Genomic DNA, 21,062 nt, shown 5'->3' with positions numbered 1-21,062 from the left:
TCTCATTTACCATCCTCCCATGCATTTACCATCCTCTCATTTACCATCCTCCCATTTACCATCCTCCCATTTACTATCCTCTCATTTACCATCCTCCCATGCATTTACCATCCTCCCATTTACCATCATCACATTTACCATCATCCCATTTACCATCATCCCATTTACCATCATCCCATTTACCATCCTCCCATTTACCATCATCCCATTTACCATCATCCCATTTACCATCATCCCATTTACCATCATCCCATTTACCATCATCCCATTTACCATCATCCCATTTACCATCATCCCATTTACCATCATCCCATTTACCATCATCCCATTTACCATCCTCCCATTTACCATCCTCCCATTTACCATCCTCCCATTTACCATCATCCCCTTTACCATCATCCCATTTACCATCATCCCATTTACCATCCTCCCATTTACCATCATCCCATTTACCATCATCCCATTTACCATCCTCCCATTTACCAGCCTCCCATTTACCATCATCCCATTTACCATCCTCCCATTTACTATCCTCTCATTTACCATCCTCCCATGCATTTACCATCCTCTCATTTACCATCCTCCCATTTACCATCCTCTCATTTACTATCCTCTCATTTACCATCCTCCCATGCATTTACCATCCTCCCATTTACCATCCTCCCATTTACCATTCCACCCTCCTCACATTTACCATCCTCCCATTTACCATCAACCCCTTTACCATCCTCCCATGCATTTACCATCATCCCATTTACCATCCTCACATTTACCATCCTCCCATTTACCATCATCCCATTTACCATCCTCCCATGCATTTACCAACCTCCCATTTACCATCCTTCCATTTACCATTCCACCCTCCTCACATTTACCATCCTCCCATTTACCATCATCCCATTTACCATCCTCTCATTTACTATCCTCTCATTTACCATCCTCCCATGCATTTACCATCATCCCATTTAGCATCCTCCCATTTACTATCCTCTCATTTACCATCCTCCCATGCATTTACCATCCTCTCATTTACCATCCTCCCATTTACCATCCTCCCATTTACTATTCTCTCATTTACCATCCTCCCATGCATTTACCATCCTCCCATTTACCATCATCACATTTACCATCCTCCCATTTACCATTCCACCCTCCTCACATTTACCATCCTCCCATGCATTTACCATCATCCCATTTACCATCCTCCCATTTACTATCCTCTCATTTACCATCCTCCCATGCATTTACCATCCTCTCATTTACCATCCTCCCATTTACTATCCTCTCATTTACCATCCTCCCATGCATTTACCATCCTCACATTTACCATCCTCCCATTTACCATCATCCCATTTACCATCCTCCCATTTACTATCCTCTCATTTACCATCCTCCCATGCATTTACCATCCTCTCATTTACCATCCTCCCATTTACCATCCTCCCATTTACTATCCTCGCATTTACCATCCTCCCATGCATTTACCATCCTCCCATTTACCATCCTCCCATTTACTATCCTCTCATTTACCATCCTCCCATGCATTTACCATCCTCCCATTTACCATCCTCCCATTTACCATCATCCCATTTACCATCATCCCATTTACCATCATCCCATTTACCATCATCCCATTTACCATCCTCCCATTTACCATCATCCCATTTACCATCCTCCCATTTACCATCATCCCATTTACCATCATCCCATTTACCATCATCCCATTTACCATCCTCCCATTTACCATCATCCCATTTACCATCATCCCATTTACCATCCTCCCATTTAACATCATCCCATTTACCATCATTCTATTTTCCATTCTAGCCTCCTCCCATTTACCAGCCTCCCATTTACCATCATCCCATTTACCATCTTCCCTTTTACTATCCTCTAATTTACCATCCTCCCATGCATTTACCATCCTCTCATTTACCATCCTCCCATTTACCATCCTCTCATTTACTATCCTCTCATTTACCATCCTCCCATGCATTTACCATCCTCCCATTTACCATCATCACATTTACCATCATCCCATTTACCATCCTCTCATTCATTTACCATCATCCCATTTACCATCCTTCCATTTACCATTCCACCCTCCTCACATTTACCATCCTCCCATTTACCATCATCCCATTTACCATCCTCTCATTTACTATCCTCTCATTTACCATCCTCCCATGCATTTACCATCATCCCATTTACCATCCTCCCATTTACTATCCTCTCATTTACCATCCTCCCATGCATTTACCATCCTCTCATTTACCATCCTCCCATTTACCATCCTCCCATTTACTATCCTCTCATTTACCATCCTCCCATGCATTTACCATCCTCCCATTTACCATCATCACATTTTCCATCCTCCCATTTACCATTCCACCCTCCTCACATTTACCATCCTCCCATGCATTTACCATCATCCCATTTACCATCCTCCCATTTACTATCCTCTCATTTACCATCCTCATGCATTTACCATCCTCTCATTTACCATCCTCTCATTTACCATCCTCCCATGCATTTACCATCCTCCCATTTACCATCCTCCCATTTACTATCCTCTCATTTACCATCCTCCCATGCATTTACCATCCTCCCATTTACCATCATGCCATTTACCATCATCCCATTTACCATCATCCCATTTACCATCCTCCCATTTACCATCCTCCCATTTACCATCATCCCATTTACCATCATCCCATTTACCATCATCCCATTTACCATCATCCCATTTACCATCATCCCATTTACCATCCTCCCATTTACCATCATCCCATTTACCATCATCCCATTTACCATCATCCCATTTACCATCATCCCATTTACCATCATCCCATTTACCATCCTCCCATTTACCATCATCCCATTTACCATCATCCCATTTACCATCATCCCATTTACCATCATCCCATTTACCATCATCCCATTTACCATCCTCCCATTTACCATCATCCCATTTACCATCATCCCATTTACCATCATCCCATTTACCATCCTCCCATTTACCATCATCCCATTTACCATCATTCTATTTTCCATTCTAGCCTCCTCCCATTTACCAGCCTCCCATTTACCATCATCCCATTTACCATCCTCCCATTTACTATCCTCTCATTTACCATCCTCCCATGCATTTACCATCCTCTCATTTACCATCCTCCCATTTACCATCCTCTCATTTACTATCCTCTCATTTACCATCCTCCCATGCATTTACCATCCTCCCATTTACCATCCTCCCATTTACCATCATCCCATTTACCATCCTCTCATTGATTTACCATCATCCCATTTACCATCCTTCCATTTACCATTCCACCCTCCTCACATTTACCATCCTCCCATTTACCATCATCCCATTTACCATCCTCTCATTTACTATCCTCTCATTTACCATCCTCCCATGCATTTACCATAATCCCATTTACCATCCTCCCATTTACTATCCTCTCATTTACCATCCTCCCATGTATTTACCATCCTCTCATTTACCATCCTCCCATTTACCATCCTCCCATTTACTATCCTCTCATTTACCATCCTCCCATGCATTTACCATCCTCCCATTTACCATCATCACATTTACCATCATCCCATTTACCATCATCCCATTTACCATCATCCCATTTACCATCCTCCCATTTACCATCATCCCATTTACCATCATCCCATTTACCATCATCCCATTTACCATCATCCCATTTACCATCATCCCATTTACCATCATCCCATTTACCATCATCCCATTTACCATCATCCCATTTACCATCATCCCATTTACCATCCTCCCATTTACCATCATCCCATTTACCATCATCCCATTTTCCATCATCCCATTTACCATCCTCCCATTTACCATCATCCCATTTACCATCCTCCCATTTACCATCATCCCCTTTACCATCATCCCATTTACCATCATCCCATTTACCATCCTCCCATTTACCATCATCCCATTTACCATCCTCCCATTTACCAGCCTCTCATTTACCATCATCCCATTTACCATCCTCCCATTTACTATCCTCTCATTTACCATCCTCCCATGCATTTACCATCCTCTCATTTACCATCCTCCCATTTACCATCCTCTCATTTACTATCCTCTCATTTACCATCCTCCCATGCATTTACCATCCTCCCATTTACCATCCTCCCATTTACCATTCCACCCTCCTCACATTTACCATCCTCCCATTTACCATCATCCCCTTTACCATCCTCCCATGCATTTACCATCATCCCATTTACCATCCTCACATTTACCATCCTCCCATTTACCATCATCCCATTTACCATCCTCCCATGCATTTACCATCATCCCATTTACCATCCTTCCATTTACCATTCCACCCTCCTCACATTTACCATCCTCCCATTTACCATCATCCCATTTACCATCCTCTCATTTCCTATCCTCTCATTTACCATCCTCCCATGCATTTACCATCATCCCATTTACCATCCTCCCATTTACTATCCTCTCATTTACCATCCTCCCATGCATTTACCATCCTCTCATTTACCATCCTCCCATTTACCATCCTCCCATTTACTATCCTCTCATTTACCATCCTCCCATGCATTTACCATCCTCCCATTTACCATCATCACATTTACCATCCTCCCATTTACCATTCCACCCTCCTCACATTTACCATCCTCCCATGCATTTACCATCATCCCATTTACCATCCTCCCATTTACTATCCTCTCATTTAACATCCTCATGCATTTACCATCCTCTCATTTACCATCCTCTCATTTACCATCCTCCCATTTACCATCCTCCCATTTACTATCCTCTCATTTACCATCCTCCCATGCATTTACCATCCTCCCATTTACCATCCTCCCATTTACTATCCTCTCATTTACCATCCTCCCATGCATTTACCATCCTCCCATTTACCATCATGCCATTTACCATCATCCCATTTACCATCATCCCATTTACCATCCTCCCATTTACCATCCTCCCATTTACCATCATCCCATTTACCATCATCCCATTTACCATCATCCCATTTACCATCATCCCATTTACCATCATCCCATTTACCATCCTCCCATTTACCATCATCCCATTTACCATCATCCCATTTACCATCATCCCATTTACCATCCTCCCATTTACCATCATCCCATTTACCATCCTCCCATTTACCATCATCCCATTTACCATCATCCCATTTACCATCATCCCATTTACCATCCTCCCATTTACCATCATCCCATTTACCATCATCCCATTTACCATCATCCCATTTACCATCCTCCCATTTACCATCATCCCATTTACCATCATTCTATTTTCCATTCTAGCCTCCTCCCATTTACCAGCCTCCCATTTACCATCATCCCATTTACCATCCTCCCATTTACTATCCTCTCATTACCATCCTCCCATGCATTTACCATCCTCTCATTTACCATCCTCCATTTACCATCCTCTCATTTACTATCCTCTCATTTACCATCCTCCCATGCATTTACCATCCTCCCATTTACCATCCTCCCATTTACCATCATCCCATTTACCATCCTCTCATTGATTTACCATCATCCCATTTACCATCCTTCCATTTACCATTCCACCCTCCTCACATTTACCATCCTCCCATTTACCATCATCCCATTTACCATCCTCTCATTTACTATCCTCTCATTTACCATCCTCCCATGCATTTACCATAATCCCATTTACCATCCTCCCATTTACTATCCTCTCATTTACCATCCTCCCATGTATTTACCATCCTCTCTTTTACCATCCTCCCATTTACCATCCTCCCATTTACTATCCTCTCATTTACCATCCTCCCATGCATTTACCATCCTCCCATTTACCATCATCACATTTACCATCATCCCATTTACCATCATCCCATTTACCATCATCCCATTTACCATCCTCCCATTTACCATCATCCCATTTACCATCATCCCATTTACCATCATCCCATTTACCATCATCCCATTTACCATCATCCCATTTACCATCATCCCATTTACCATCATCCCATTTACCATCCTCCCATTTACCATCATCCCATTTACCATCATCCCATTTTCCATCATCCCATTTACCATCCTCCCATTTACCATCATCCCATTTACCATCCTCCCATTTACCATCATCCCCTTTACCATCATCCCATTTACCATCATCCCATTTACCATCCTCCCATTTACCATCATCCCATTTACCATCATCCCATTTACCATCCTCCCATTTACCAGCCTCCCATTTACCATCATCCCATTTACCATCCTCCCATTTACTATCCTCTCATTTACCATCCTCCCATGCATTTACCATCCTCTCATTTACCATCCTCCCATTTACCATCCTCTCATTTACTATCCTCTCATTTACCATCCTCCCATGCATTTACCATCCTCCCATTTACCATCCTCCCATTTACCATTCCACCCTCCTCACATTTACCATCCTCCCATTTACCATCATCCCCTTTACCATCCTCCCATGCATTTACCATCATCCCATTTACCATCCTCACATTTACCATCCTCCCATTTACCATCATCCCATTTACCATCCTCCCATGCATTTACCATCCTCCCATTTACCATCCTTCCATTTACCATTCCACCCTCCTCACATTTACCATCCTCCCATTTACCATCATCCCATTTACCATCCTCTCATTTACTATCCTCTCATTTACCATCCTCCCATGTATTTACCATCATCCCATTTAGCATCCTCCCATTTACTATCCTCTCATTTACCATCCTCCCATGCATTTACCATCCTCTCATTTACCATCCTCCCATTTACCATCCTCCCATTTACTATCCTCTCATTTACCATCCTCCCATGCATTTACCATCCTCCCATTTACCATCATCACATTTACCATCCTCCCATTTACCATTCCACCCTCCTCACATTTACCGTCCTCCCATGCATTTACCATCATCCCATTTACCATCCTCCCATTTACTATCCTCTCATTTACCATCCTCCCATGCATTTACCATCCTCTCATTTACCATCCTCCCATTTACTATCCTCTCATTTACCATCCTCCCATGCATTTAGCATCCTCACATTTACCATCCTCCCATGCATTTACCATCATCCCATTTACCATCCTCCCATTTACTATCCTCTCATTTACCATCCTCCCATGCATTTACCATCCTCTCATTTACCATCCTCCCATTTACCATCTTCCCATTTACTATCCTCGCATTTACCATCCTCCCATGCATTTACCATCCTCCCATTTACCATCCTCCCATTTACTATCATCTCATTTACCATCCTCCCATGCATTTACCATCCTCCCATTTACCATCCTCCCATTTACCATCATCCCATTTACCATCATCCCATTTACCATCCTCCCATTTACCATCATCCAATTTACCATCATTCTATTTTCCATTCTAGCCTCCTCTCATTTACCATCCTCTCATTTACCATCCTCCCATTTGCCAATCTACCCTCCTCACCCCTCAGAAACTAACTGATCGTTTGGATGGACGTGTTGGCATGAAATGAGGGTCTAAATGGCCTCCCCGTGTCCTACACCAAGTGTTGGCATGAGATGAGGATCTAAATGGCCTCCCTGTGTCCTACACCATGTTTTGGCATGAGATGAGGGTCTAAATGTCCTTCCTGTGTCCCAGACCAAGTGTTGGCATGAGATGAGGATCTAAATGGCCTCCCTGTGTCCTACACCAAGTGTTGGCATGTGATGAGGGTCTAAATGGCCTCCATGTGTCCTACACCAAGTGTTGGCATGTGATGAGGATCTAAATGGCCTTCCTGTGTCAAACACCAAGTTTTGGCATGTGATGAGGGTCTAAATGGCCTCCCTGTGTCCTACACCAAGTGTTGGCATGAGATGAGGGTCTAAATGGCCTCCCTGTGTCCTACACCAAGTGTTGGCATGAGATGAGGATCTAAATGGCCTCCCTGTGTCCTACACCAAGTGTTGGCATGAGATGAGGGTCTAAATGTCCTTCCTGTGTCCTACACCAAGTGTTGGCATGTGATGAGGGTCGAAATGGCCTCCATGTGTCCTACACCAAGTGTTGGCATGAGATGAGGATCTAAATGGCCTCCCTGTGTCCTACACCAAGTGTTGGCATGAGATGAGGGTCTAAATGTCCTTCCTGTGTCCCAGACCAAGTGTTGGCATGAGATGAGGATCTAAATGTCCTTCCTGTGTCCCAGACCAAGTGTTGGCATGAGATGAGGATCTAAATGTCCTTCCCGTGTCCCAGACCAAGTGTTGGCATGAGATGAGGATCTAAATGGCCTCCCTGTGTCCTACACCAAGTGTTGGCATGTGATGAGGGTCTAAATGGCATCCATGTGTCCTACACCAAGTGTTGGCATGAGATGAGGGTCTAAATGTCCTTCCTGTGTCCCAGACCAAGTGTTGGCATGAGATGAGGGTCTAAATGTCCTTCCTGTGTCCCAGACCAAGTGTTGGCATGAGATGAGGATCTAAATGTCCTTCCCGTGTCCCAGACCAAGTGTTGGCATGAGATGAGGATCTAAATGGCCTCCCTGTGTCCTACACCAAGTGTTGGCATGTGATGAGGGTCTAAATAGCCTCCATGTGTCATACACCAAGTTTTGGCATGAGATGAGGCCTGAGGGTCTAAATGGACTCCCTGTGTCCTACACCAATTGGGGTGTATCGTCGAGCTCGTGTGGGCACTACTTGTTTTTCTTTTCCCGCTATTTTTGAATTTTGTATCGACCACCGGATACTCTCGTAAGATCGATAAACAATACGTGTATAATAATACCCATTGTTGTTAGATCGAGAAAGAGTGAGATAAACTCGGAGAGGTTAACAAAGACATAAAGAGGAAGAAGAAGACCAGTGGGGAAGTGTGTGCATGTGAGAGACGAACCTGGACATAATTATTGTTTTTAAAGTGCTTTACCGTACATTGTGAGTCGGTCAAAGCGTTATGCGGAATTACGATTTTTAAACGTGTAATTGCGAGTTGGAGTTGTGCATTGGTTGCTTTTCGTAGTTTGGTTCTTCCTCATTTTAATCGCTGTGAGATGGAATGCGATCTCTCTTGGTTGTTCCGTCCCTCCCGTTGCGCATGCGCAGGCATTATTCGCGAAGGAATTTTTCCTGTGGAGGTTCGCGCCGTAACTCCACAACAATACAAGGCTTCCGTTTCACCACTTGGTGCGAGTAGTCTGGTGTTGGCTTAATGGTGGCTGGCTTAAGATCCCAGGGTTTTGAGTGGGTCTTGAGTTGGAGCTCCTGTCAGGCCGTTGAATTAACACCAGGTGGGTTGACTCAGCCTGTCATCTTTCCAAGGTCGGCAACATTAGCCCCAGCTAGAGTCCCTGTATATAGAGAGTTGTGTCAACTCAAATTTGGACGCCATTTTGTGTCTAAGTGTGTCGGATTAGATATACATGTACATTCGCGATATGGGGTGATATATTCTAAACCTGCTAAAAAAAAATTTACTACACATATTTAGTCTTATTATTACATACAGGTGATATTTGTTTTGTCAAAAACTCAGCTATTGCCGTGAAAAAGAGCTGTGTGGTGATATTAAAAGTGGTATGGCAATGCATATTACAAGCCAACACTGCATATAAGAGCTAACATTATAAGTAAGACAAACCAATGCTGTCGTTCTCTGAATTTTAATAACTTTTAGAAAGGAGTGTGGGCATATCCAATATTTTTTAAAGGGTGCCGAGAGCAATTCCGGTGTAGGACTTCCAGCCGACATATAGTCTAATAAAGCGCGGCGTTACGCGCGCTGCTTGTGAGCAAGGAGGAAGCGGACAAGCGGTAACATCCAAACGTCTTTATTGTAAGACTACACTGTAACCCTGAACTCCTCCGGGCTGGTCGCCCGGTGTATATCATGAGGCCACGCCTACCCCTCGGGCGTGGCCACCGCCCACTTGGTGCGTGGAATGATGTCACCACGCCAGTGGGCTTTTGTGTCCGCCACACGCGCCCCCCCAGAATTCCCGCGCACCTGGAGGGCCAGTTTGCGGGGCAGACGAATGACCCGGCCGAAGCGCCCCCTGGCGATCGGCGGCGTCCGGGGTGCAGGGATACCAGGTGGGATGCCCCTGGCTGCCCCTGGGATGGGTGCAGGACCGGGGGGCGGCGGGGCTGGGCGGTGCCGGGGGTCCGCCCGCAGGAGGGCGGCCCCGACGTGGGGGTCGGGCCACTGGCGGTGGATAGTCCACATCGAGGTGGGCCGGCTTGAGGCGGTCTACCGAAACGCGGTCAGGAGTACCGCCGATGTCCAGGGTGAAGTGCTTCGCCCCGGTCTCCAGCACGCGGAAAGGCCCGTCGTACGGGGGCCGCAGTGGTGTCCGATGGGCATCGTGGCGGACGAAGACGTACTCCGCCGTGCGAAGCTCCGGGGCGACGTGCGTCGGTGGGTGCCCGTGGCATGCCGTTGGCACCGGGGTGAACCTCTGGGCGGTCTCTTGCAGAGCGGAGCGCTGCTGTGCCGCGGACCATGGTGCCGTGGAGTCGGGGAGGAACTCGCCCGGCACCCGCAGCGGTTGCCCGAAGACCAACTCCGCCGCGGATGCGCGCAGGTCCTCCTTGGGCGCCGTCCGGAGGCCCAGCAGGACCCAGGGGAGCCTGTCGACCCAGCCGCCGTCGCGGAGGGTGGGCCGGAGCGCGGCCTTCAATGAGCGGTGAAATCGCTCACACAGGCCGTTAGCCTGGGGGTGGTAGGCCGTGGTTCGGTGCAGCCGGACCCCGAGCCCCTGCGCAACCGCCCCCCAGAGCTCCGAGGTGAACTGGGGGCCGCGGTCGGATGAGTTGTCTGAGGGGGCGCCGAACCGGGCGACCCAGGTGGCGATGAAAGCCTGCGCGACATCGGCCGCCGTTGTCGACGCCAAGGGCACGGCCTCCGGCCACCGGGTGGTGCGGTCCACCATGGTGAGGACGTAGGTGAAACCCCGCGAGGGGGGCAGAGGTCCCACCAGGTCCACGTGGACGTGGTCAAACCGGCGTTCCGGCACCGTGAACGGGGCCAACGGGGCCTGGGTGTGCCGGTGCACCTTGGCGCGCTGGTACGCGAGGCACGTCCTGGCCCAGCCGCGGACGGCCTTCCGGAGGCCATGCCAGACGAACTTGTCGGCGATCAGCCGTTGGGAGGCCCTCGCACCCGGGTGGGACAGGCCGTGGATGGCGTCAAACACCTGGTGCTGCCAGCCCGCGGGCACAATGGGGCGAGGACGCCCGAGGGAGACGTCGCACAAGAGGGCCGCGCCCGCGCCGTCGAACGGCACCTCGGTGACGCGGAGGCCCGTGACGGCGGTCCGCAAGGCCTGGACGTCGGGGTCAGCGGCCTGGTCCGCTGCCATCCGGGCATAGTCGATGCCGAGGTGGACTGCGTGGGCGACGGCCCGGGAAAGGCAATCCGCCACCGGGTTGTCCTTCCCCGCGACGTGCTGGATGTCCGTCGTGTACTCGGACACGGCCGAGAGGTGACGCTGCTGCCGGGCCGACCACGGCTCGGTGACCTTGCCCATCGTGAAGATCAGCGGCTTGTGGTCGACGAAGGCAGTGAACGCCCGGCCCTCGAGCAGATGGCGGAAGTGCCTGACCGCCAAGTGAAGTCCGAGCAACTCGCGGTCGAAGGTACTGTAACGGCGTTCGGGCGGGCGAAGCTGCCGGCTAAAGAACGCCAGCGGTTGCCAAGCTCCACGCACCCATTGCTCGTGCACCGCGCCCACCGCGTAGTCCGAGGCATCGGTGGTGAGGGCGATCGGTGCATCGGGCGCCGGGTGCGTGAGCATGGTGGCGTTAGCCAAGGCGAGCTTCGCGCCCGTGAACGCCGTGTCCATCTGCTCGGTCCAGGTAACGTCGCCTTTGCCCGGCTTACCTCGGAGAGCTTCGTGCAGGGGGCGCAGGAGCTGGGCGATACGGGGCAGGAACCGATGGTAAAAGTTCACCATGCCCAGGAACTCCTGCAGCCCTCTGATCGTGCGGGGGCGCGGAAACCCCTTCACCGCCTCCACCTTGGCCGGCAGGGGGACGGCGCCGTGCCTGGTGACACGGTGCCCCAGAAAATCGATTGTGGCGGCGCCGAACCGGCACTTTGCGGGGTTCACAATTAGGCCATGCTGGCCCAGGCGTTCGAAGAGCGTGCGGAGGTGGCGTAGGTGCTCTTCGCGGGACGCGCTGGCGACGAGGATATCGTCCAGGTAGACGTAGACAAAATCCAAGTCGCGCAGGACGCTGTCCATCAGTCGCTGGAACGCCTGAGCCGCATTCTTCAGACCGAAGGGCATGCGCAGGAACTCGAAGAGTCCGAATGGCGTGATGACCGCCGTCTTCGGGACGTCCTCCGGCCTGACGGGGACCTGATGGTAGCCGCGTATGAGGTCCACCTTCGAGAAGAAGGACCTGCCCGCCAAACGGGCGGAAAAGTCCTGAATGTGGGGGACGGGGTAGCGGTCGGGAGTCGTGGCGTCATTGAGACGGCGATAGTCCCCGCACGGTCGCCATCCCCCGCCGGGCTTCGACACGATGTGCAGCGGCGACGCCCAAGCGCTCTCTGAGCGCCGAACGATGCCGAGTCGCTCCAGGGTAGCGAACTCCGCTTTTGCCACCGCCAGCTTCGTCGGCTCGAGGCGGCGTGCCCGGGCGTAGACCGGTGGCCCGACGGTGGGGATGTGATGGGCCACCCCGTGCTTGACGGCCCCCGCCGAGAAGGTGGGCCGCGTGAGGGCCGGGAAGCCGGCGAGGAGGCGGGTGAATGCGTCCGCTGCCGGAAGCGTACAGACCAATGTGGCCGGAACCGAATCGTTCGGCAAGCCGCTTGGCAAGCCGCTCGTTGAGCTGGGCAACGCACAAGCGAGCGAGCTGAACGTCTCGGCCTGGACAAGCCGTCTGCGCTTGACGTCGACCAGGAGCCCATTAGCGCACAGGAAGTCCGCGCCAAGCAGTGCCATGGGCACGTCGGCGGTGACGAACGTCCATCGGAAAACCTGCCCTCCAAACCGCAGAGAGAGGCAGCGTTTTCCGTATGTACGGATGGGCGTCCCGTTCGCGGCAAGCAGCGCGGGGCCCCCACCCGCGGCGTGCTTGTCTGACGTGCCGGCGGGAATGACACTCACCTGCGCTCCCGTGTCGCACAGGTAACGGCGCCCGGAGAAGGTGTCCGTTATGAACAGCAGGCTGCTCGAACGGCCGGCGCTCATCGCCACAATTGAGCGCCGGCCCGGGCATTTCCCGACCCGTTGAAGGAGCACGGCGGATGACACCGCCGAGCTTCGTGGCCGAACTTGGCGTGGAACCAGCACCAGGTGGTGGAGCTGGAGGAGCGCGGCTGGCTCCGCCAGGCCGGTGGAGTCGACGGGTTTCCCCGCGGTGGCGGTTTTCGCCGCGGCGGAGGGCGGGGCGTGGCGGCGTTCACGAGGTGCGTATCAGCATGCTGCTGAACTTCAGCGTGCTGTAGAAGATGATGCTGTGGAACAGCAGCGTCGAAGGCCGTGACGGCCACGCCAACGCTCGCCCGCGTGTCCGAAGCGGCGAAGTACTTGTCCGCCTCGGCCGCCAATGCTCGGGGTTCCGTTAGCCCGGTCCCGGCCAACGCGAGGCGAACCTGCGCTGGAAGTTGGCGACGGAAAAGCGCCCGGAATAGCGAACCGGGGGCTTCGTCGCCCAACAGTGACAGCATATGGTCCATTCGGACCGACGGGCGCGTCTCACCGAGCTCGGGGAGATCCAGGAGGCGGTCGGCCCGTGCGTCGTCCGTGAGGCTGAACGTGGCTAGGAGTAGCCGCTTGAGTGCCTCGTACTTGTGGCCGTCCGGTGGGTGGCGAAGGACGGACACAACTCGAGCGGCCGTGCCGGGCCCGAGGGAGGCGACGACGTGGCAGTAGCGCGTGTCATCGCCGGTGAGGTGCCGAAGCTGAAATTGGGCTTCGGCCTGGACGAACCAGGCTTCGGCCTGAGCCTCCCAAAATTCCGGAAGTTTGACGAAGGCGGCCATGGCGATGGCGTCGCGTGTGGAAGGATCGCTCCGGCAGATCCAACGTCGGGGGTCACCAGTAAAGCGTGGCGTTACGCGCGCTGCTTGTGAGCAAGGAGGAAGCGGACAAGCGGTAACATCCAAACGTCTTTATTGTAAGACTACACTGTAACCCTGAACTCCTCCGGGCTGGTCGCCCGGTGTATATCATGAGGCCACGCCTACCCCTCGGGCGTGGCCACCGCCCACTTGGTGCGTGGAATGATGTCACCACGCCAGTGGGCTTTTGTGTCCGCCACACTAACACACTTAAAACAAATTCTGTACGTGGTATTGCCATATTTCTTTAGTGTACAACTTTAGTTTTATCGACATTTATATTCAATTTCCATTGTAATGATTTAACAAGCTGCAAGTCAGCTTCTGTCTCTGACATAAGGAAAACGTCATCGGCATCTAGTAAGATTGAAACGTTCATTTATTACTACACCCTTGCCCAGAACTCTGATGGATATTGCCTGATCGATTAATATGTTTCATAGCTGGCGACTTAATTACTTAATAGCTGGTGCCAGTTTCAGATCTTGATCATTCTGGAATTCAGCAAAGTCGCGAATAGGCTCAACACCTGCTTTAGAAGATGACACAGTGTTCTCTTGTACTGTTTCCACAGGTAAGACAAATGACTGTCCATTGACGAGGACAGATTTAATGTTTTTCAAGAGATGTGGCACATCAGCTAGGAAGAAGAAGTACATCTTATATTTCCCAGATTGGTTTGAACAACCAAAAGCAGAACAACCAGTCATTTTGTTTGGCAATAAACAACATTCCCGTACCAAGCTGACGTTCACACACGGTGAAGTTAGACACAAAATGGCGCCACGAAATCACGTGACCAGAAATCTCGGGTCAGCGCATGGCGCAACTCTCTTTATACAGGGACTCTAGCCCCAGCTAGCTGATAATGGGGGGGGGGGGGGCACGCACTGCATCAGCGTGCTGCCCCCCAAACCCCCCCCCCCAAACCACCCCCCCCCCCAAAACCACAACCACACCCCCCCAAAAATGAAAAATAATTTTTTCCCATTGATTGGGCAAAAGATGGCAGATGCAATTGAACCTAAACAAATGGAAGTTGCTGGGGATGGGTAAGAATAATGAAAATAGAGATTACATGACGCAAGGGGCCAATACTGGAGCGTGTCACACAGCAGAGGGATATGGCAGTGGTCATAGATACTGGGATGGGGAGATAGGACAATGCCAGGCAGCTGAAGGTAATGCCAACAGGGTTTAGGTTGTTAAGAATCACCTTTTGAGGCCATTTTTCCCTGCAGAGCAGGGGTTGGCCTTGTTTGGGCACCGTGGTCCCCTTTTTGTAGCAATGTTTTACAGCCAGATGCCCTTCCTGCTTTTTGTAGCAATGTTTTACAGCCAGATGCCCTTCCTGCCACCAACCCTGTTAGTCACCTCTTGCGACACACAGAATTAGCAGTGAACTGGTACTCAATTTGCCGACCTCGGAAGGATGACAGGCTGTGTCAACCCACCTGGTGTTAATTCAGCGATCGACCGGGATTCGAACCCAGGATCCTAGGATCCCAAGCCGGTACCCTAACCGCTAAGCCAACACCAGGCTTACTTAGGTTGTATCAATCGGGGAATAAATTATAAATCAATAGATTCGATTTCTATTGAAGACCCCAACCTGGATATGATCATTTCAAGTGAATCTTCACCATTGAGCGATAAGGCCAAAAACAAAATATATCAGGATATCTCAAAAAGTTGAAGACCCCAACCTGGATATGATCATTTCAAGTGAATCTTCACCATTGAGCGATAAGGCCAAAAACAAAATATATCAGGATATCTCAAAAAGTTGTGGACGGATTCGAATGAACTTTGGACAGCTTGGTTGTGTGACCAGGACGAATTGATTGGATTTTGTTGAAGACCCCAATGTGGATACGACAATTTTGTTGAAGACCCCAACCTGGATATGATCATTTCAAGTGAATCTTCACCATTGAGCGATAAGGCCAAAAACAAAATATATCAGGATATCTCAAAAAGTTGTGGACGGATTCGAATGAACTTTGGACAGCTTGGTTGTGTGACCAGGACGAATTGATTGGATTTTGTTGAAGACCCCAATGTGGATACGACAATTTTTCATTGATTCTTCACTATTAATGGATAGGGCCAAATTATATGTAGCACGATGTCTCAAAAAGTTGCGGACTGATTTGGACGAAATTTGGTGGACAGGTCTGGTGTGTGACAAGGACGAATTGATTCGATTTTGGTGAAGATCCTAATCTGGATATGATATTTTTTAATTTTTACAAGTGATTCTTCACCATTGAGAATTGGGGCCATAAACTATATACAGCACAATGTGTCAAAAGGTTATGGACGAGTTATGGCAAAACTAAGTGGATGAGTTGGGTAAGTGACGAGAACAAGCGATTATGTTTTGGTTCAGGTCTGCAGATCCGGCCTATCGGTAGGATACAAAACGTCAACTGTTCAGCCTGGTGGAGGTATGTTCCCTACCAATTTTACACATTCGAGTTCTTGTTTTAGTTCACACATTTCTTGAAAATTTTTGGTCTTTTTCTTTAAATTTCTTGTTCTTTCTTGTTCTTGTTAAATTTATTGTTCTTGGAATTTTGAATTTTCTTGTTCTTGTTCGAATTTCTTGTTCTTGTTCTTGTTCTTGAAATATTGAATTTTCTTGTTCTTGTTCTTGTTAAATTTCTTGTTCTTGAAATATTGAATTTTCTTGTTCTTGTTAGAATTCTTGTTCTTCTTCTTGTTAAATTTCTTGTTGTTCTTGAAATATTTAATTTTCTTGTTCTAGTTAAATTTCTTGTTCTTGTTCTTGAAATGTGGAATTTTCTTGTTCTTGTTAGAATTTCTTGTTCATGTTCTTGTTAAATTTCTTGTTCTTGTTAAATTTCTTGTTCTTGTTCGTGAAATATTGAATTTTCTTGTTCTTGTTAAATTTCTTGTTCTTGGAATTTTGAATTTTCTTGTTCTTGTTAGAATTTCTTGTTCTTGTTCTTGAAATGTTGAATTTTCTTGTTCTTGTTCTTGTTAAATTTCTTGTTCTTGAAATATTGAATTTTCTTGTTCTTGTTAGAATTCTTGTTCTTGTTTTTGTTAAATTTCTTGTTCTTGAAATATGGAATTTTCTTGTTCTTGTTAGAATTTCTTGTTCATGTTCTTGTTAAATTTCTTGTTCTTGTTCGTGAAATATTGAATTTTCTTGTTCTTGTTAAATTTCTTGTTCTGTTTCACACGTAGCTCTTCTAGTTCACACATTGAATGGTCTCCCTGGAAAGGTAATGGTATTGGCAGCAACAACAGTAGATAAGTTTAAATTGGAATTACGAACATAGACGCATACATGAATATTGGCAAGAATGGTAGGTAGCTTAAGTATTGATGTGTAGTTGCATACATGTTGAAATTGTTATGGTATCTTCAAAGAGGGAATGTGCCATTTAGGTTTGTTCATTCCTCACCCTAATGTAGACCAGTCCATTTGTTTCCTTGGGAGATCTTGTAATTGTTTTATTTGACTGATCATGGGAAACATCAATTTATCAGACCTTAAAAAAGTTAATGTACTGGTTTTAAGCTCAAATTACGTTTTTCTTACTCCAAAATCTGTGCACCAACCATGCATACTGAACCTGGTTGTTCGGATTTTTAGTTGTGCGCAGCAGGTTTCTGAGTAATCTGCTTCGCCTGTATGCAGAACAAGTAGTTACGAGGTGGAAGGTTTTCAAACATTGCTGATTAAAAATGGAGGACATGAACTTCGATTCAAGACAGGAGAAAGATGACCAGGATGATGGTAAGTTGCGAAGCTTCCTGGAATATAATGTTTTTTACTTATTTTTATTTTTCTCCTCCACGTTGTTTGTCTATTAACTCTATTTTCCACGAGTAGGAAATACCAATGCTTCCTTCAGGAGTTTTGTTCAACTTTTCCGAGAAAACTGCAGCTCAATCTGTGGACTTAGTTTTTCAAAACCAGTAATTTGGTCAAAACCACCGTTTGAGGAACCCGCTAAGGACTCCGCGCTAACGATTCCCCCCATATATATTGGCCATACTGTAGCGGCTGCCGCTGGGGTTACACAATCGCCTTGCACCTATCAAGGACGCGGAGCGATCACCAGGCCGGGCTCGTCCAGGACGCCCGGGCAGGCCCGCGCTCGACTTGCCAGGCCTCGGTCGGGACGCCCGGGCAGGCTCGCCCTCAACTTGCCAGGCCGCAGCCGGGACGCGGGGCCACGCCCCCTGGCGCCAGGCCTGGGCAAACCCCCTGGCGGAATAGATATATATTGCTGACCGTAAAACGTTTTTCCCAGAGTGCCTGAGTGTTTGATTCGAATAAAGCAGCTCAGATGAATTCAAGCTTTTTGTCGCGTCCATTCTTTCGATCGACGTGGGAGCCACAGCTCCTTCATTGGTGACCTACCGACATGGACACGGCAGTGACGCTTAAACTGCCTACCTTCTGGGAGGCTCACGCGGCTGTTTGGTTCGCTCAGGCGGACTCTCAGTTCGCCCTGCGAGGCATCACCGCGGACGACACCCGCTTCCACCATGTTGTGGCGGCGCTTGGTTCCGCCACCGCGGCCCGCGCCTTGAGCCTCCTCGAGCACCCGCCGGCTGCTGACAAATACGGCGCGATTAAGAAGCTTCTACTCGATGCTTTCGCCCTCCCAGCGGCGGAACGCGCACGGCGCCTGCTCGATTTGCCCGAGCTCGGCGACACGCGCCCTTCCGAGCGAATGGACTACATGCTTTCGCTGCTCGGCGAGCACTCTCCGGCATTCCTGTTCCGGGAGCTGTTCCTCCGTCAGCTGCCTAACCCGGTACGCCTCGCCCTGGCAAGCACGACGATCACAGATCCCCGGGCCCTTGCCAGAGAAGCCGACAAAATCTCCGCCGCGGGACAGCGCATCGCAGCGGCGACATGGGACCCGCCGCCGCCTGATGCACCATCCATGGCGCCCGAGCACCCGGCGCGTTCGACGGCCGAACTGCCGACGCAATTGGCGGCCGCTATACCGAGCCGACCACGTCCAGCACGACGTCCGAAGCCTCCACCCGACCAAGCGTGGTGTTCCTATCATGCCAGGTTCGGACAGAAGGCCCGGACATGCCGACCCCCGTGCACCTTCGGCGGGTCGGGAAACGGCCAGGCCGGCGTTCATTACCTGCCATGAGCGCCGGCCACAGTCACACGGGCAACTTACTGTTCATCACGGACAAAGCGTCCGGACGGCGCTTCCTGTGCGACACCGGCGCCCAACTGAGCGTCATGCCCGCCTCTGACCAGGACAGGCAATCCGCGGTTTGCGGCCCCTCCTTGGTTGCGGCCAACGGATCGACTATCCGCACCTTCGGCCCGCGCAACGTCACCCTCTGCTTCGGCGGCCAACGCTTTGCTTGGACGTTTGTAACCGCCAACGTGCCCATGGCTCTGCTAGGCGCCGACTTCCTCTGCGCACACGGACTGCTGGTGGACGTCCAACGGCGTCGTTTAATCAACGCTGAAACCTTCAGCTCCCTGGTATGCACATTAAGCAGCTCCGCGCCGACCGAGCTGGCATGCACCGTCCCGGCGGCGAACGAGTTTGCTCGCCTGCTCGCGGAGTTCCCGGCCCTCACGCGGCCGACGTTTTCGGCCGTCGCAGTACGGCATGGGATCGAGCACCACATACCAACCACGGGCCCGCCGGTCTACGCCAGGGCCCGCCGCCTCGACCCAGCCAAGCTTGCCGTTGCGAAGGCCGAATTCGACGCGTTGGAGCACCTCGGCATCGTGCGGCGCTCCGATAGCGCGTGGGCCTCGCCACTGCACATCGTGCCAAAGCCGGGGGGTGGATGGCGCCCGTGTGGCGACTACCGCCGTCTTAATGACGCTACAACACCCGACAGGTACCCGATCCCGCATATCCAAGACTTCTCCGCCCGTCTGGCGGGACGGGTCATTTTTTCGAAAATTGATCTCATACGGGGATATCACCAGGTACCTGTCAGGGCGGCCGACGTCCCTAAAACGGCAGTCATCACGCCGTTCGGCTTATTCGAGTTCTTGCGGATGCCGTTTGGTCTCAAGAACGCGGCTCAGGCGTTCCAGCGCTTGATGGACGGCGTGCTGCGTGACCTGCCGTTCCTTTTCGTTTACCTGGACGACATCCTCGTCGCCAGCACGTCCCGGGCCGAGCACCTCCTCCACCTCCGAACACTGTTCGGGCGCCTCAGCGAGCACGGCCTCATCGTCAACCCGGCCAAATGCCACTTCGGCACGACGGCCGTTGATTTTTTGGGCCACCACATCACCAAGAACGGGGCTGTGCCGCTGCCAACCAAGGTCGAGGCCATCACCACTTTCCCGCGTCCCCGCACCATAAAGGCCCTGCAGGAATTCCTGGGAATGGTGAATTTTTATCACCGCTTCGTGCCCCGCGCTGCTCAACTCATGCGGCCCCTCTACGAAGCCCTCCGGGGCAAGCCGGCCAAGCACGACATCGCCTGGTCCGCAGCAATGGATGCGGCCTTCCAAAGCTCAAAGCGGGCCCTCGCCGACGCAACACTGCTCGCTCACCCGGTGCTCAACGCTCCCATCGCCCTCACCACGGATGCCTCTGACTACGCGGTGGGCGCCGTACATGAGCAATGGGTGAACGGGGTTTGGCAGCCACTCGCTTTTTTCAGCCGGCAGCTCCGGCCGAACGAGCTCAAATACAGCACGTTTGACCGGGAGCTCCTCGGTCTACACCTGGCCGTCCGCCATTTCCGCCACCTCCTGGAGGGCCGACCTTTCACGGCGTTCGTCGACCACAAGCCGTTGGTTTACGCAATGGCCAAGGTCACGGAGCCATGGTCGGCCCGCCAACAGCGCCACCTCTCCGCCGTGTCGGAGTTTACCACGGACATCCGGCACGTCGCCGGCAAAAACAACGCCGTGGCCGACTGTCTTTCCCGGGCCAGCGCGAACGCGGTCCACCTGGGCGTGGATTTTGCGCTTA

General features: G+C 50.5%; 1 protein-coding gene across 11 annotated transcripts in view; it reads left to right on the top strand.

The window, feature by feature from the left end:
- The window catches only part of LOC137414496 (uncharacterized), a 114,653-nt gene that overhangs the window by 47,568 nt on the left and 46,023 nt on the right, over window positions 1–21,062 (top strand). For 2 of the 11 annotated variants that reach the window (XM_068100066.2, XM_068100024.2), the window contains exons 1-3: window positions 8,862–8,906; window positions 9,129–9,313; window positions 17,771–17,869. In XM_068100066.2, coding sequence (XP_067956167.1) covers window positions 17,818–17,869 — 52 coding nt within the window. In that variant the 5' untranslated portion in view covers window positions 8,862–8,906; window positions 9,129–9,313; window positions 17,771–17,817. Of the gene's footprint in view, window positions 1–8,851; window positions 8,961–9,125; window positions 9,314–16,489; window positions 16,548–17,770; window positions 17,870–21,062 lie in introns of those variants that run through there. The other 9 variants (XM_068100026.2, XM_078769990.1, XM_068100030.2 and 6 more) reach the window with 9 other exon arrangements.

Source organism: Myxine glutinosa, chromosome 1, assembly GCF_964187855.1.
Source record: "Myxine glutinosa chromosome 1, kmMyxGlut1.1, whole genome shotgun sequence".
In the NCBI taxonomy this organism is placed as follows: Eukaryota; Metazoa; Chordata; class Myxini; order Myxiniformes; family Myxinidae; genus Myxine; species Myxine glutinosa.
Note: the sequence above shows the minus strand (reverse complement) of the source record. Positions and strands in the feature narration are given on the sequence as shown.